The 14,343-nt window shown below is 43.9% G+C and overlaps 1 protein-coding gene across 4 annotated transcripts; it reads left to right on the top strand.

Annotated features, from left to right (window-relative positions):
- Nucleotides 1-227: 227 nt before the first annotated feature.
- On the top strand, nt 228-13,746 carry KCNV2 (potassium voltage-gated channel modifier subfamily V member 2). 4 transcript variants are annotated; one of them, XM_087957770.1, is made up of 3 exons: nt 228-402; nt 1,633-2,900; nt 8,791-13,746. In XM_087957770.1, exons 2-3 carry the CDS (start codon nt 1,701-1,703, stop codon nt 9,070-9,072), a joined length of 1,482 nt encoding a protein of 493 aa, XP_087813896.1. In that variant the 5' UTR covers nt 228-402; nt 1,633-1,700; the 3' UTR covers nt 9,073-13,746. The 4 variants fall into 4 exon arrangements, with proteins under 4 accessions (XP_087813896.1, XP_087813894.1, XP_087813895.1 ...); XM_087957768.1 differs by lacking the exon at nt 228-402 and having other exon boundaries at nt 975-2,900; nt 8,791-9,077; nt 10,134-13,746; XM_087957769.1 differs by lacking the exon at nt 228-402 and having other exon boundaries at nt 978-2,774.
- Nucleotides 13,747-14,343: the final 597 nt, after the last annotated feature.

Genomic DNA, 14,343 nt, shown 5'->3' with positions numbered 1-14,343 from the left:
TAAAGATTACTACAACTGGGGTGAGAAACATATTTTGCTCTGATAGCTAAATTTTGTCTGAACAAATATATCAATGATCACCAAATGATAATGAATGGGGTCACAGGCCAATGGCAGACTCATCTCACTTAGTACAATAAACCATTGCATATTCCCAAAGGCACCCAGTTAATAATTATACAAATTAAGCTGGCGTGCATGTTATGTTGTGTTTTGCCTGACATGTTTTCCCTTGGTTTATCAAAGCAATAAGCAAAAAAACTATGGAGCGTCAAGTCAATTGCATTGAATTGGGTGCTGAAAGTTTGAAACAGTTGACTTCTAGCTTTTGAAGTCTGACCAGGCATAATCCACCTTCTGTCTTTGCGGACATAGGGACCAGAACCTGACTTTGAAACAATGGTAAGATTTCCAAATGAAGGTTCAGCATCCAGTGCAGTGGTGGGGTTCAATTTTTTTTACTACCGGTTCTGTGGGTGAAGCTTGGTGGGCGTGGCAGGGGAAGGATACGTCAAAATCCCCATTCCCTCCCCACCCTACTAACCTGCTTTCCAGCTCTGTTCTCCTGTGCAGGGCAACAAAAGAAGACCCAGCTGATCAGCTGAGACTTGGGAGGCAGAGAATAGATGGGAGTGGGGCCAGTCAGAGGTTGTATTTGCCAGTTCTCTGAACTACTCAAAATTTCCGCTACTGGTTCTCCAGAACTGATCAGAACCTGCTGAATATCACCTCTGATCCAGTGTCCCTTTCTCTGTGTCCAGTGATAAAGTAGATATGGCACAGTTACTTTTGTATTCTGCATCAGTGTTTCTCAAACTTGGGAACTTTAGGATGGGTGAATTTCAACTCAAAGAATTCTCCCTCCATCTTGAAGGAGCTAAAGTTTGAGAAACTCTGCTCTGAATGAACCTGAATCTCTGCACTACCACTGAATGGACAAATAGGAGCATTAACCGAAATTGGTGTTAGCTTCGCTCCCTGTAAAATCTGCTCCAGCCAATAGAACAGCTTTACAGTACAAGCATGGATGGATGGATCACGCTTTGAGGAGGGGCAGAGGAAACCGAAGGCAAGATGAACATTTGAAAGGAGGGATTAGCACTGTGTCATGGGAGGAACCCTAGGTCTCCTTCATTCTGGAAACATACTGAGAGGATCCGAATAATAATATATTGATTTTGATATACTTACATTTTTAAAAAAATATTATCCAAAGATTATCGGCTCTGTAGACCTTCACGTCACAAATAAAGGGAGCCGAAGCTAAAATAGGATAATAGCCTTTAAATCCCCTTCTGTAACTATTCAGTTCTTCCCTGTCAGCAAGATTAAAGCGATCAACAGCAGTGTCTCCTTCCCCGCCCCCCTTTTCCATGCCTACATCCCATCCTGAGTTTTAGCAACAACTGGAGTGAGTGAAGAATGACTGGAGTGAAATGTGAGGCTGCTTCTCTAGTTGTGAATGCTCCAGGCAGGAAGAAGCAGAGCCAGAAAGCCGTGGCAAAAAAAAAACACCTGAAAGCCTGGGTGGTGTGGGCTAGAGAGTGTCACCCATGAGAAATTTCAGTCAAAAGAAGCAACTTTCTATCGCTGATGGAAAAGCACCTGAAACTCCACTGGACTCTTCCACAGAATGCAAGGCAGCCGAGAGCATAAACACCCAAACGACTACTCCCTATGGATTGCAGTTGTGCCAGGAAATGGAGAAGTACTTAGGTGAGGAAGAGAAAGAGGAGGAGGAGGAGGAAAAGCAGAAGAGACTCCTTTCGATATTTACATTTGAGCCCACTTTTGTTTCTGGAACATTAGCTTCCTCCTCGGTGCTCAACATTAATGTTGGTGGGCGAACTTACCATCTCACGTACCAGGCAGTGGCCACCTATCCCAATACCCGCCTCGGACGCTTGGTTACTTCCACTGATCGGCGTTGCCAGCTAGGTCTCTGTGATGACTACGCGGTTCAGGGGGATGAGTATTTCTTCGACCGAGACCCCGCGGTTTTCCAGCTGGTCTACAACTTCTATGCTTCTGGGGTGTTGCAGGTACAAAATGAGCTGTGCCCCCACAGCTTCTTGGAAGAGTTGAGCTACTGGGGGGTCCGTCTCAAATACACGCCCCGCTGCTGCCGGATCTGCTTCGAGGAGAGATGCGATGAGCTGAATGATCAACTGAAAGTGCAGGAGGAGCTCCGTGCTCAGGCGGCCGTCCAGGAGAGTGAGGCGCTCTTCTGCCACATGCGCTATGCCGCGCAACGGTGGCGCCTTTGGAACCTCATGGAGAAGCCCTTCTCTTCCACCATGGCCAAAGTGATGGGGGTTGCCTCCAGTTTCTTCGTTCTCATATCTGTGGTGGCCCTTGCTCTCAACACAGTTGAGGAGTTGCAGCAGAAGGACAAAACCACTGGAGAACTACGGCCCGTGTTGGAACATGTGGAGACCTTCTGCGTGGCCTTCTTCACTCTAGAGTACATACTGCGGCTGCTCTCTACCCCTGACTTACACCGCTTTGTTAGTAGCGCTCTCAATGCTGTAGACCTCATTGCTATCTTGCCCCTCTACCTTCAGCTGTTTCTAGAGCTTTTTATCGATGAGACCCACACTGGTGGTCATGGGTCCCAGCACGAACATGAGATTGAGAAAGTGGGGCGCGTGGGCAAAGTAGGGCAAGTGCTACGCATCATGCGCCTGATGCGCATTTTTCGCATCCTGAAGCTAGCCCGCCATTCCACAGGGCTCCGAGCCTTTGGCTTCACTCTACGCCAGTGTTACCAGCAGGTGGGTTGTCTCCTGCTCTTCATCGTCCTGGGCATCACTGCCTTCTCAGCCATGGTCTACACAGTGGAGCACGATGTCGTTAGCACAAACTTCACCAGCATTCCTCAGGCCTGGTGGTGGGCTGCCGTAAGTACCTGCTGTACTCTTTGGAGACGTGACCCTCGCTTCTTGCTCTTTATTTAGAAAAGCTGCTTGTTACAAAAGCAGCAGATTTTGAACATCTGTTCTGAGTCTTTGGTTTTAGAGGAGATGTACATGCAGGCACCCCACCCCACTTCCCACTGTAAGCTTTAGTGCATCTGTTTCAGTAGATCAGGCTGTAATCGGTGACGCTCAACTTGAAGTGAATGCCTTTTTGTGGCAGCGTTCTGCATGGGTGGTCTCTATGTAGCACTCAAGGGCTACTGCATGAGAAAGAAGAGGAAAACATATTGGAAGCCTGAAATTTGCAGGGGTTTCTATATGCTTTTTTTTAAAAAGCAATTCAGAGGTTTCTATATGCCAACTGACAGGGAGCTATTACTTATTTATGGAGGTAGTAAGGATGGCTTCACCTAATAATATACCAAGAATAAGTGAGATTGATGCCTACAAAACATGTAGAACTTACAGTTGGAGCTTCCCTTTGTCTCTGAACAATCAAGAGACAGGCAGATGCCAGACATGATCACAGATGACAGGCACGGTGGTTCTTTGAGAGGTTCCCAAAACAACTGACAATAGATCAGAGCATGAGATAAGCTTTCTTTTTTATTTTGATTAAGCCAGTAACAGGGGCCAAAAATAATAAAACGGGAGAGCTGGTTGGGTCCTTGGATTGTAATGTGACACGGAGTTTATAATTTATAGACCTGTTGTTGAAATACAATAGAGGCTGCCACTAGTGATGAGTGCAAATTGTATTCCCAATAAATCTAGTGCCTTGGATAAACAACAACTGGACCAAGGTGTGTCCTGCAAATTTCTCCATCACCTTTTCCCTCAGCTGTTCTTTGTTAAGTTGCCAGGGTTAATCAAAAATGGAAACTGGAATCACCATCTTACGTCAAGAGCTGAGCGGGTGGATGGATATTCTGCTATATATCCCATGTTGGCTTTGCTCCATGTGGTGCAATATGCGTGCATCCCATGTGATAGGTTCTGCATTGGGCTATGTATAACTTTCTATATATACTTCTAGTGAGGAAAAAATGCCTTGTGTCATCTTGATTTACCCCTTGAATTGAAAAATAAGACTACCATTTAAGAAAGTTCAGGAACACTAATATTGTCCAACAGGAAATGTAAATGGTTCTGTTAACAGATACATCCAAAGTGATTATAAAATTGGAGTGGCTCTAGAATCTTCTCCAGAAGTTGTCAAGCCAATTTAGGAATACATAGCACGCTATGACACATCTGGAAAGTATCTTCACTAATGCTTTCCCTTTAAAGCTAGAGGACAACAGTCCAAGGATATACCATTTTGCTCAGATGACCGTGAGCTGTCTATATGTTTATGCAGTTATCCATAAACTCAAAGTAAACCGCACCAAACTTGATTGCAGGAAATACGACTTCAGCAATAGAGTGGTCAATGTCTGGAATACTCTACCCGACTCTGTAGTCTCTTCCCCAAACCCCAAAAACTTTAACCTTAGACTGTCTACTATTGACCTCACCCCTTTCCTAAGAGGTCTGTAGGGGGCGTGCATAAGCGCACCAACGTGCCTACCGTCCCTGTCCTATTGTTTCTCTTATTCTTTTATTTTTCTTATATGTACCCATTTCATATATTCACAACTATGTATACACTTGTACTTATTATCTTGTAAACAATTGACAAATCAAATAAATAAATAAATAAATAAATAAATAAATATCACTCAGAATCAGGGTACCAACCTAATGGAAAGCGAAGTATCCTCATGAATAAATCCTGAAGATGAATGGATTTTATTCTATTTGAATACTTGCTAGTGATATTAAATAACACCTCAGGGACATAGCTTATTCTACACATGGACGGTATATACAAGCAATTATTCCTCCAGTAATCCTGCTAGATTGCCTAGAGTAACAGCAGAAAACAAGATTTTTCATTGACCACAACACGCAATTGTTTTGAGCATCATTCAATTGAGCCCTGACAACCCTGGTTGCAGGGGTCGGATTCAAAATTGTTAACAACCAGTTCTGTGGGCATGGCTTAGGTGGTGGGTGTGGCTTGGTGGTCATGTGACTGGGTGGACATGGCTTGGTGGTCATGTTATTGGCTGGGTATGGCCAACTCAATATCACTCACATCGACGCATGCATCTCTTCTCCTGGCCTCTCATGACTGTGGGGATGCTGCAACAGTCGTAAGTGTGAAAAATTGTCATAAGTCACTTTTTTCAGTGCCATTGTAACTTTAAATGGTCACTCCACACAAGCAAAGTACCAGCAAAGGAGGGGGGGGGAAACTCCAGAGATGTTCCTGAGACAGGAAGACTAGTCCTATCAAGAATGTAATAAGGGTAAACGGAGAGGCAGTTTCTGTAAGCAACACCAGAATGTTTCCTTCCTGCCTTCCTTACAGGATTAGGCCAGTAATTTCTTCTAACAACCGGTTCTCCGAACTGCTTAGAATGTTAACAACCGGTTCTAGCGAATAGGTGCGAACCTGTACAATCCCACCCCTGCCTAGTTGTTACTTGTTAGACAACTGAATACATGCTATGAGTCTTTTCACATGTTCCTCTGCCATGTTTCTCAACCATGGAACTTGAAGATGGGTGGGCCTCAATCCCAGAATGCCCCAGACAGCCATTTTTGAGAGTTGAATTGGACCGACATTGGGCTGTTGCAGAAACTGGGCTATGCAAACAAGTGAAGCCCCATCTGTGGGATACAGGCAGCATGTTAAACAGAGGTGGTATTCAGCAGGTCCTGACCAGTTGTGGAGAACCGGTCGCGGAAATTTTGAGTAGTTCGGAGAACCGGCAAATCCCATCTCTGACTGGAGATTTAACAGTATCCTTCCCTTGCTACGCCCACCAAGCCACGCCCATAGAACCAGTAGTCAAAAAAATTTGAATCCCACCACTGATGTGAAATCACGCCCACCCCCCCGTCTGCTGAAAAAACCTCTCTCTATAGAACCAGTTCCTGGTACCCAAAAGATTGGGGGTCACTGCCATAGATCCCTAATATCCCTAATCAAAATTAAAATTTCCCCAAATTCCTGAAAAGGAAGGAGCTGAACAGGAGCCTCTTTCCTAAAAAAAAGTACGACCTTTGTTTGATCTGCGGCAAGGCACAATTGAATAGCTTTAGACTAGCTAGCCTGACTGGCCACCCTTGTTCTCACATTTCCAATGCACGTAGCACTGAGGAACAGATAGAAACTTCCACCCCGGAGTACGTACATATATAATCACATATATAATTCAGGGCAGAGTTTCTCTTGATGATCCGCTTTTCTATCCCCCACTGTACCTAACATGAAAGATGATGAAATCACAACCAAGAACAACGCAGAGCCTTTTTTCCTCTGCTCTCCAGGAAATCACAGGAGAGAAAAATGTCTCTTGAAAAATGTCAATAACACATCTCCCTTTCATCTCGTTGTTTATTTTCAGAGCTATTTCTCCGCCATTTACATTCAATTCTTGTGAGCCAATTTCCATTGGAGCCCCAGGCTAATCACATTTCCCTCAGGTGCGCCCTAGGAACAAATCCCCCCCGCCCTGGCTCTGCCTCTGAAAAGCCAGACTTGTTATCAAGCATAGCAACAATCCAACAATTTTTTTAAAAAGAAAAAGGATTTTCCCTATTTGCATTTTCCCCTAAATCTACATGCAAACCCCCTCTGTGAGAGGATGTTGCACAAGCTTCCCAAAGGTGTGATGATTTGACACAACAAAAACAGAATTTGGTCTCACCAGGAACGCTGTAGATCATTCAAAAAAACGATTACAGGAGAAACTATGCAGCAAATTGTGAGTTTTACTTTTGTGACTGTACGTCAGACAATTTATCCTAGGCTAAAGATTGGCTGAGCCCCGGATTGATTCTTAAGCAAAATAAACATGCACAGCTAGTCCTCGACTTACAACAGTTCATTTAGTGGCCGTTGAAAGTTACAATGGCACCGAAACAAATGACTTAGGACCACTTTTCATGCACACGGCCATTGCAGCTTCCCCATGGTCACATGATCAAAATTCGGTTGCTTGGCAACTGGTTCATATTTATGGCAATTGTAGTGATCCCCTTTTACGACCTTCTGTCAAGCAAAGACAGCAGGGAAGTCACACTCATTTAACTCATGTTACTAACCAGTGGTGAAATGCTACCAGTTGGCCGAACCGGTAGCAAAAATTGGAAGTAAAACTGGTAGTAAAAAAAAAAAAAAAAAAAGCTCTGACGATCAGCTGATAGGAAAAAGCAGAGAAAAGAAGTGCAGGATAGGCCCTCCCGCCAGCCCCTGTGCTTTTTTCTCTTCTTTATCCTCCCAGCTGATTGGCGCAGCAGAGCCTCAGCTGATGTCTGGAAAGGTGCGCCTGAGCACGTGCAAAGTGCGCGATCACTCAACCGGAAGGGAAACTGGTAGAATCCCACCGCTGTTACTAACTTAACAAATGCAGTGATTCCCTTAACTGTAGCAAGAAAGTTTGTAAAATGAAGCAAACAACGTAAAACTGTGCTTGTAATTCAAGGCCTACCTGTACTTAGGACACCAAGAGAAAGGGGACACCCCAGAGATACTTCCCCTCCCCCCCCCCCCAGTTATCATACCCTTAACTCTTTTGCAGCTACACTCAATTTTGGTTTTCAGCACTGACTGAGTTTTAGCGTCAGGAAAGCGGTGGAAAGGTTGAGGGGCCCCATTGCTGGACCGTGCTTAAAGCATCAGTGGGCCTTTTTCACAGTTGAGAGCTGCATTTTCTTATTAAGTTGCAGCTACCAAGCCTTGCAGGGGACCAGGTGTATCCCTTTTAGGGATACATTCCTTTCAGGGAAGACTGATTTTTTTTTTTTTTTGTCCTTCATCCTGGCTTCTGGCTGATACTTATTTAAAACCTCAATGCAAGAGATGTAACCATTTGTGTACATAGTTTAAAGCAATGCAAGCAGCTTGATATCAGTTTTTTGAAACCAAATTTTATGGGCAAAGGTTGAGACGTAGGGTACAGAAGCTTCAAAAACAAGGGGGGAGCTAGTGGCACCATTCCAGGGGTGGTATTCAGCAGGTTTTGACCAGTTCTGGAGAACTGGTAGCGGAAATTTTGAGTAGTTCGGAGAACTGGCAAATACCACCTCTGACTGGCCCCGCCCCCATCTATTCGTTGCCTCCCAAGTCCCGACTGATTGGCTGGGTCTTCTTTTGTTGCCCTGTGCAGGAGAACGGAGCTGGAAAGCAGGTTAGTGGAGTGGGGAGGGAATGGCATTTTCCCCCTGGAGTAGGGAGGGAATGGGGATTTTACTTTTTATCCTTCCCCTGCCATGCGCACCAAGCCATGCCCACTGAACCGGTAGTAAAAAAAAAAAATTGAATCCCACCACTGCACCATTCCTGTCCTAAAAAATACTAGATAATTATGTTCCTCTCAGGAATAGGCCACCATACAGACCCCAGGGCTGTCCACCCTTGAGACTTGCTATCTAATAATAAGGGCTACCCCTGCAGACGAATTAAGAAGCTGTTTTAGCAGGTTTTTGTAGAGATTACTGAACAAGGCAGAGTTCTAATGCAACGATGTGGGACCCCTTTTTACCATTTTAATTATCTAAGACAGTGGTTCTCAACCTTTTCTTCACCACTGGCCCCCTTTTGTGGCCATGGATGATGGCCACGGACACCCCTCCACCGAGATTTAACTCAATATTTAAATCATAACATTTCTTCAAACCTTCATGTCCCTCCCCTCTGACATTGTGGGCTGCCCCCACCAAGGGTCTGCCGATCGCAGGTTGAGAACCACTGATGTCTAAACGTCCACTTCTTGCTCTTCTGAACGATTTCCCCTCCCGCTCCTTTATTTACTTCAAGGTAAGCCTTTCTACTGTGGGATATGGAGACATGTATCCGGACACCCATCTGGGACGGCTGTTTGCCTTCCTCTGCATCGCTTTTGGGATCATCCTGAACGGCATGCCCATCTCCGTCCTCTACAATAAATTCTCGGATTACTACGGCAAGCTGAAAGCGTACGAGTACACGGCCATACAGAAAGACCGGGGGAAAGTGGAATTTGTGCAACGGGCCATGAAGAAGATGTCGGAGTGCTACGGGAAGCGATCAGCCCCATCCCTAAGCCACGGATACAATTAATACAGGTGGTCCTCCACTTACAACTGTTCGCTTAGTGAGCAGTTCAAAGTTACGACACTGAAAAGAAAGTGTGGGATACAAAAAGTGTGGGACACCCAGGGTGGGATACAAAACAAACACAGTCACAGAAAACAGGTGAAGCCCCTTTTATTCCTTCACTTTGCTTCCTAGCTCTATCTAATATTCTTGGCGGAAGACAAAAAACTCCCACACAAACAGTTACAAGAAGAAGGAAAAAAGCAACACAAACCAGGCAAGATAAGGGCTGGAGGACGTCCACAAATAACACACACTGGGAAGGATGCCAAACTCAGAGAGGAACCATAAACTAGAGACATTTCCACACTTTGTTTCCAGCACTTGCCAGTACGCCAGTCCGTCCTTTATCCAGTTGTCCCAGCAGCAGCCCATGAAGAGGATCAAGGCCCTCTCCTCCCGAGTAGACCACGTCTCTTCCTTATACTTTCCTCCCTGCATGTCCTAGGATGGATAGGGGATGGGCCTGGGTTCTCCTCTGACTGCTCAGCCGGCCTCTGCCCTTCCCCAGCCTCCTCCACAACCTCCGGAGCCACACTTCCACTCCCTGTCGGCTGTTCCTCCTCTCCCTCAGAGTCAGTCTCCACCAGGAGCATGACAAAGTGACTGACAACTGCTTTTCACACTTTCGACCATGGCAGCATCTCCGTGGTCACGAAATCAAACTTCAGATGCTTGGCCACTGTCTCAGATTTATGACAGTTGTCCCAGGGTCATGGGGTCATTTTTAGTGACCTCCTCACAAGCAAAATCAATGAGGAGGACAGATTCACCTAACAACCAAGTTACTAACATCTGTGGCAAGGAAGGTCATAAAATGGGGCAAAATTCACTTAATGTTTGACTCATTTAAGAACAGAAATTTGGGGGTCAATTGTGGTCATAGGTTGAGGAATACCTATACTCTGGAAAGAGCAAGAGGAGGAGGAGGATAGACTTAGAAATGACACTTAAAGCTTCCTTTAAAAAAAGAGAGAGAGAGATTTGGGTTCAGTTCATCTTTCTTATTAATTTGCTTAATAAAGGTTCCAACTCATATTCAGACAGCTGACAATGGCTTGGAATTGGGATCCAACAACGAGTCAAAGAAGAAGATGCTAAGAACCTGGATGAATGGTGTGCAGTGTCACATGTTTGGTCTGCAGATACGCTCTGTTAAAAGAGTACAGGTAGTCCTTGAGCTACGACAGTTCGTTAAGTGACCATTGAATGAAGTTACAACAGCATTGAAAAAAGTAACCGATGACCGTTTTTCACATTTATGACCGTTGCAGCATCCCAATGGTCATGTGATCAATATTCAGACGCTTGGCAACTGGCATGTATTTATGACGGTTGCAGTATGATCCCCTTTTGCGACCATCTGACAATCAAAGTCAACGGGGAAGCCGGATTTGCTTAAGCACTGCAGTGATTCACTTAGCACCCGGAGCAAGAAAGATAATAAAATAAGGCAAAAAGTCACTTAACAGCTGTCTCATCAACTGAAATGTTAGATTCGATTGTGACTATAAGTTGAGGACTACTTATATTGACATCTCTACGGCATGGCAGGTGTTTTGGAGACTGTCATGCAGGAAATGTGTCCATTTTACTACATAATTTCAATTGCAAAGAAGAACAGTTGGAAATATTTTTCTTCTAGCCTTCCGCCGTCCAACTTACTTGAAAAGCATGATGTTGAAGATTTGTTTAAATTGGGGGATGGTCAAACTCGAGGTGTCACATAACGTTATCGGGATGTTTTCCCCCTTCGCTAAATCGGGCGGGGTGTGGCCAGCGCGCGACACATCTGGCCTGCGGGCCACGAGTTTGACATCCCTAGTTGAAATGAATCAGGAATGCCAAAATCTTCCAGACATTCAGATTCATATGCTTTATGTACCCACATTCATAACAATAATATTAGGGTCAAGAGTGTTTTTCTTTATGATTTTCTTCATCTCTCTTTAACTGTTTTCTGAATCTAGGGCAGGGATCCCCAAACTTGGCAACTTTAAGACTTGTGGACTTCAATTTCCAAAATTCTCCAGCCAGCTATGCTATGCTGGCTGGAGAATTCTGGGAGTTGAAGTCCACAACTCTTAAAGTTGCCAAGTTTGGAGACCTCTGATCTAGGGCATATGAAAGTAGGTTTAGTTTGCCAGGATAAATTTTAGAAATAGTTTTCTAAGTAATAAAATACCAGCGTTTGCTAATTGATGCCCATATATAACCTAAAGTGTGATACAGAAGTAGTGAGAGAGTGATGTAACAGCATGGGGACAAATGTCCAGTTGAAATATAAAGACCTAAAAAGATGTATAATTTAGTAACCCAAATGCATAATCTACCTAGCTTCCAATATAACAACTGTAGCCATAATTCACTTTAATTTTTGATTTGTTTGGTTATATTGGTTCCTTGGCTTTATATAATATTACAGAGGAGTCAAACTTTCCCTAGTTGGCACCTCTGTTTTGTTTTTTGTTTTAACCGTAAGACCCAAAATTCCTAGCCAGTCTGATGTTTGATCAAAGGGCAAACTGAGCATCTTGTGTAGAGCAAGGCTGCTAAAGAGAGAGCTCACACCAGACAGGCTGTTGACTTCCTCGCATGTATTGTGCAGCATTAGCAACTGAGCCTGGTAACACCTTCTGGAATGGAAGAAATTCTCCACACCTTTGATGAAGTCAGTGCTGTAACCTTCAAGAACAGCTTTAGCCGCCCAGTTGAGTCTGCGGGTGAATATTCTCACATCAGACTGATGTCAATAATTCTGGTGAGACAATTTTAGATAGATAGATAGATAGATAATACATATACAGATAGATGATGATAGAGATAGATGATTAATAGATTAGATAGGTAGGTAGGTAGGTAAATAGGGAGATAGATGATTGATAGATGATTGATAGATGGATAGATGGATGGAGAGAGACAGACAGAGAGACAGAGAGAGAGATGAGAGATGAGAGATGAGAGATAGATAGATAGATAGATAGATAGATGATAGATAGATAGATAGATAGATAGATAGATAGATAGATAGATAGATAGATAGATAGATAGATGATATAGATGGAAATATATCAATGATAGATAGATGGGTAATAGTCCACTCAAGAGTAGGAAAGAGAAGTTCTTGTTAGCTGTGGATAGTTCATTTTAGACAAGCTTCAGTAGGTAAGACAAAATCAATGTTAAATTTTTCTTCCATTATTTTTGGATGGTGGGAGTGATGTATTCCATTCTGTTTCTCTTCCTTCCTTCCTTCCTTCCTTCCTTCCTTCCTTCCTTCCTTCCTTCCTTCCTTCCTTCCTTCCTTCCTTCCCTCCCTCCCTCCCTCCCTCCCTCCCTCCCTCCTCCCTTCCTTCCTTTCTCTCTCTCTTTTCTTTTGCTAAATTTATTTAAAGGTTTACAGTAAATACTTTTACTTCCTGCTTCAAAATATTGTGTAACAACAATATCCCTTTTCAGCAATGTCAGTGGCCTTGAGGACCATAAAAAAAGGGAACTAAAACTCATTCCTGATAGAAAAGATCCAATTTTGGAGTTACTACTGAAGGAAATCATTTGGGCCATCCTCCTAGCCTTTGTATAATAAACATTGCATCCAGATTCCTGGCTGGATAAACTACTAGGGGAGAATTACACTTACATTGCCCATTACTGCCAGTTCACTTCCAAGATCAATTCAAAGTGCTGCTTGATATCCCTAAACGATGCCGCACCAGTTTGTGTCAGGAAATGCTTCAGGGGAACAGAATCTGCTTCTCCAGGCTGCTCATTTGTAGAGGCCCTGTGGAAAGTCTCCCCATTTCATGGGGATAAAATTGCAGGCTTCCTTGCGTTAGCTCCCAATCTGTGGAATACCCCCACCCACCCCGTCTCCAGAATTGAGAAAGGAGATCTTTTTGAAAATAACCTAAAGCAGTTCCATTCCAGTGAGCCTTTGGCTTTTTGATCATGCTTTTATCGTGACTTCAGTTCTTTTTTTTTTTTTTTTTGGTTTTGTTGGTTTTAATTATACGCCACCTGGAGTCTTTTGGGATTGGGGTAGGTTAGAAGGACCCATGGAGAACCGAATTCATCCAATAGCCTGTCGCTAGATGCACGGGGTGTGCATCTACTACAGTGCTTTGGCAACTTTAAGACAGCTTTGCTGGCTGAGGAACTCTGGGAGTTGAAGTCCACAAGTCTTAAAGCTGCCAAAGTTGGAGACTTCTCCTCTAAATATCCCGAGATACCACGTTAGAGCTCAGCCAGGTACTCTTGTGAACATGCAGGAAAGAAATCACAAAGTAGGAAGATAAAGACCTCCATTTTCATATGAATCACATGCTCAAATGTTAATTATGGAGATTGCAGTATATCAGAGAAGTGTCTTTTGTGTTCTGACTACGAGTTTTCCCCTGCCTGCTGTTCCTCAGATTGCACGAGCCTCTTTTCATCTGGTCTCTGGGCCTCAAGTCTTGCATGATAGATCGACACATCAGAAAGGCTTTGTTAGACGACTGGGAATATAGGGAGCGTAGTGAGGATGCAGCAAACACACATGTGTTCCCAGGTGCTAAATCAGCCTTAGATTAGTTGTGAGACGGATGACTTGTTTTGCTGAACATTCATTTTTTAATAAACTAAATATTGTATGCCCTGTGCTTGCTGGTTACTACTGAATTATGAAAATGACCAAATCCTCTGTTGACAATCCAACCGCATTTCTGCATTTCTGTCCCTTAAGAAAATTGATTCTCTCTCTCTCTCTCTCTCTTTCTCTCTCTCTCTCTCTCTTTCTCTCTCTCTCTCTCTCTCTCTCTCCCACCTTCCCTCCCCATCGCTCCCTCTTCCTCTCCCCCCCTCATATTATAATGTTATATATAAATAAACCCATCCATGTGTGTTGTTGCTTAGTAAAGTTTGTATGAACACAGCAGAACACTTCAAATACAAATACGGTTGTTTCTTGGTCAAAGAAGGAAGATGATTTGATTCTCTGCAGAGCTACCTCCAAGGTACAATTCCAAAAGGCAGCTTGGGGCCACAAAAGCGCTGACAAAGCTGTGACGGTTCTGTTGAAGCACCGCACATTAAAAACAGGAGGATCTTCTCAGGGCCGTCTTAACCGCATTACGGGCCCCAGGTAAAGCAGTATACTGGAGCCCCTACGACAACTACTCACAGGAATAAAAATGTAAATGGTTGATAAAATGAAACGTATCTTTGCATTATCCATATATTTATATGATACAAGGT

Source organism: Notechis scutatus, chromosome 2 (assembly GCF_049901735.1).
Source record: "Notechis scutatus isolate UNSWTSFEM ecotype Mainland chromosome 2, rNotScu1.2, whole genome shotgun sequence".
Lineage (NCBI taxonomy): Eukaryota > Metazoa > Chordata > Lepidosauria > Squamata > Elapidae > Notechis > Notechis scutatus.
This window is presented reverse-complemented; position numbering and strand designations above follow the sequence as displayed.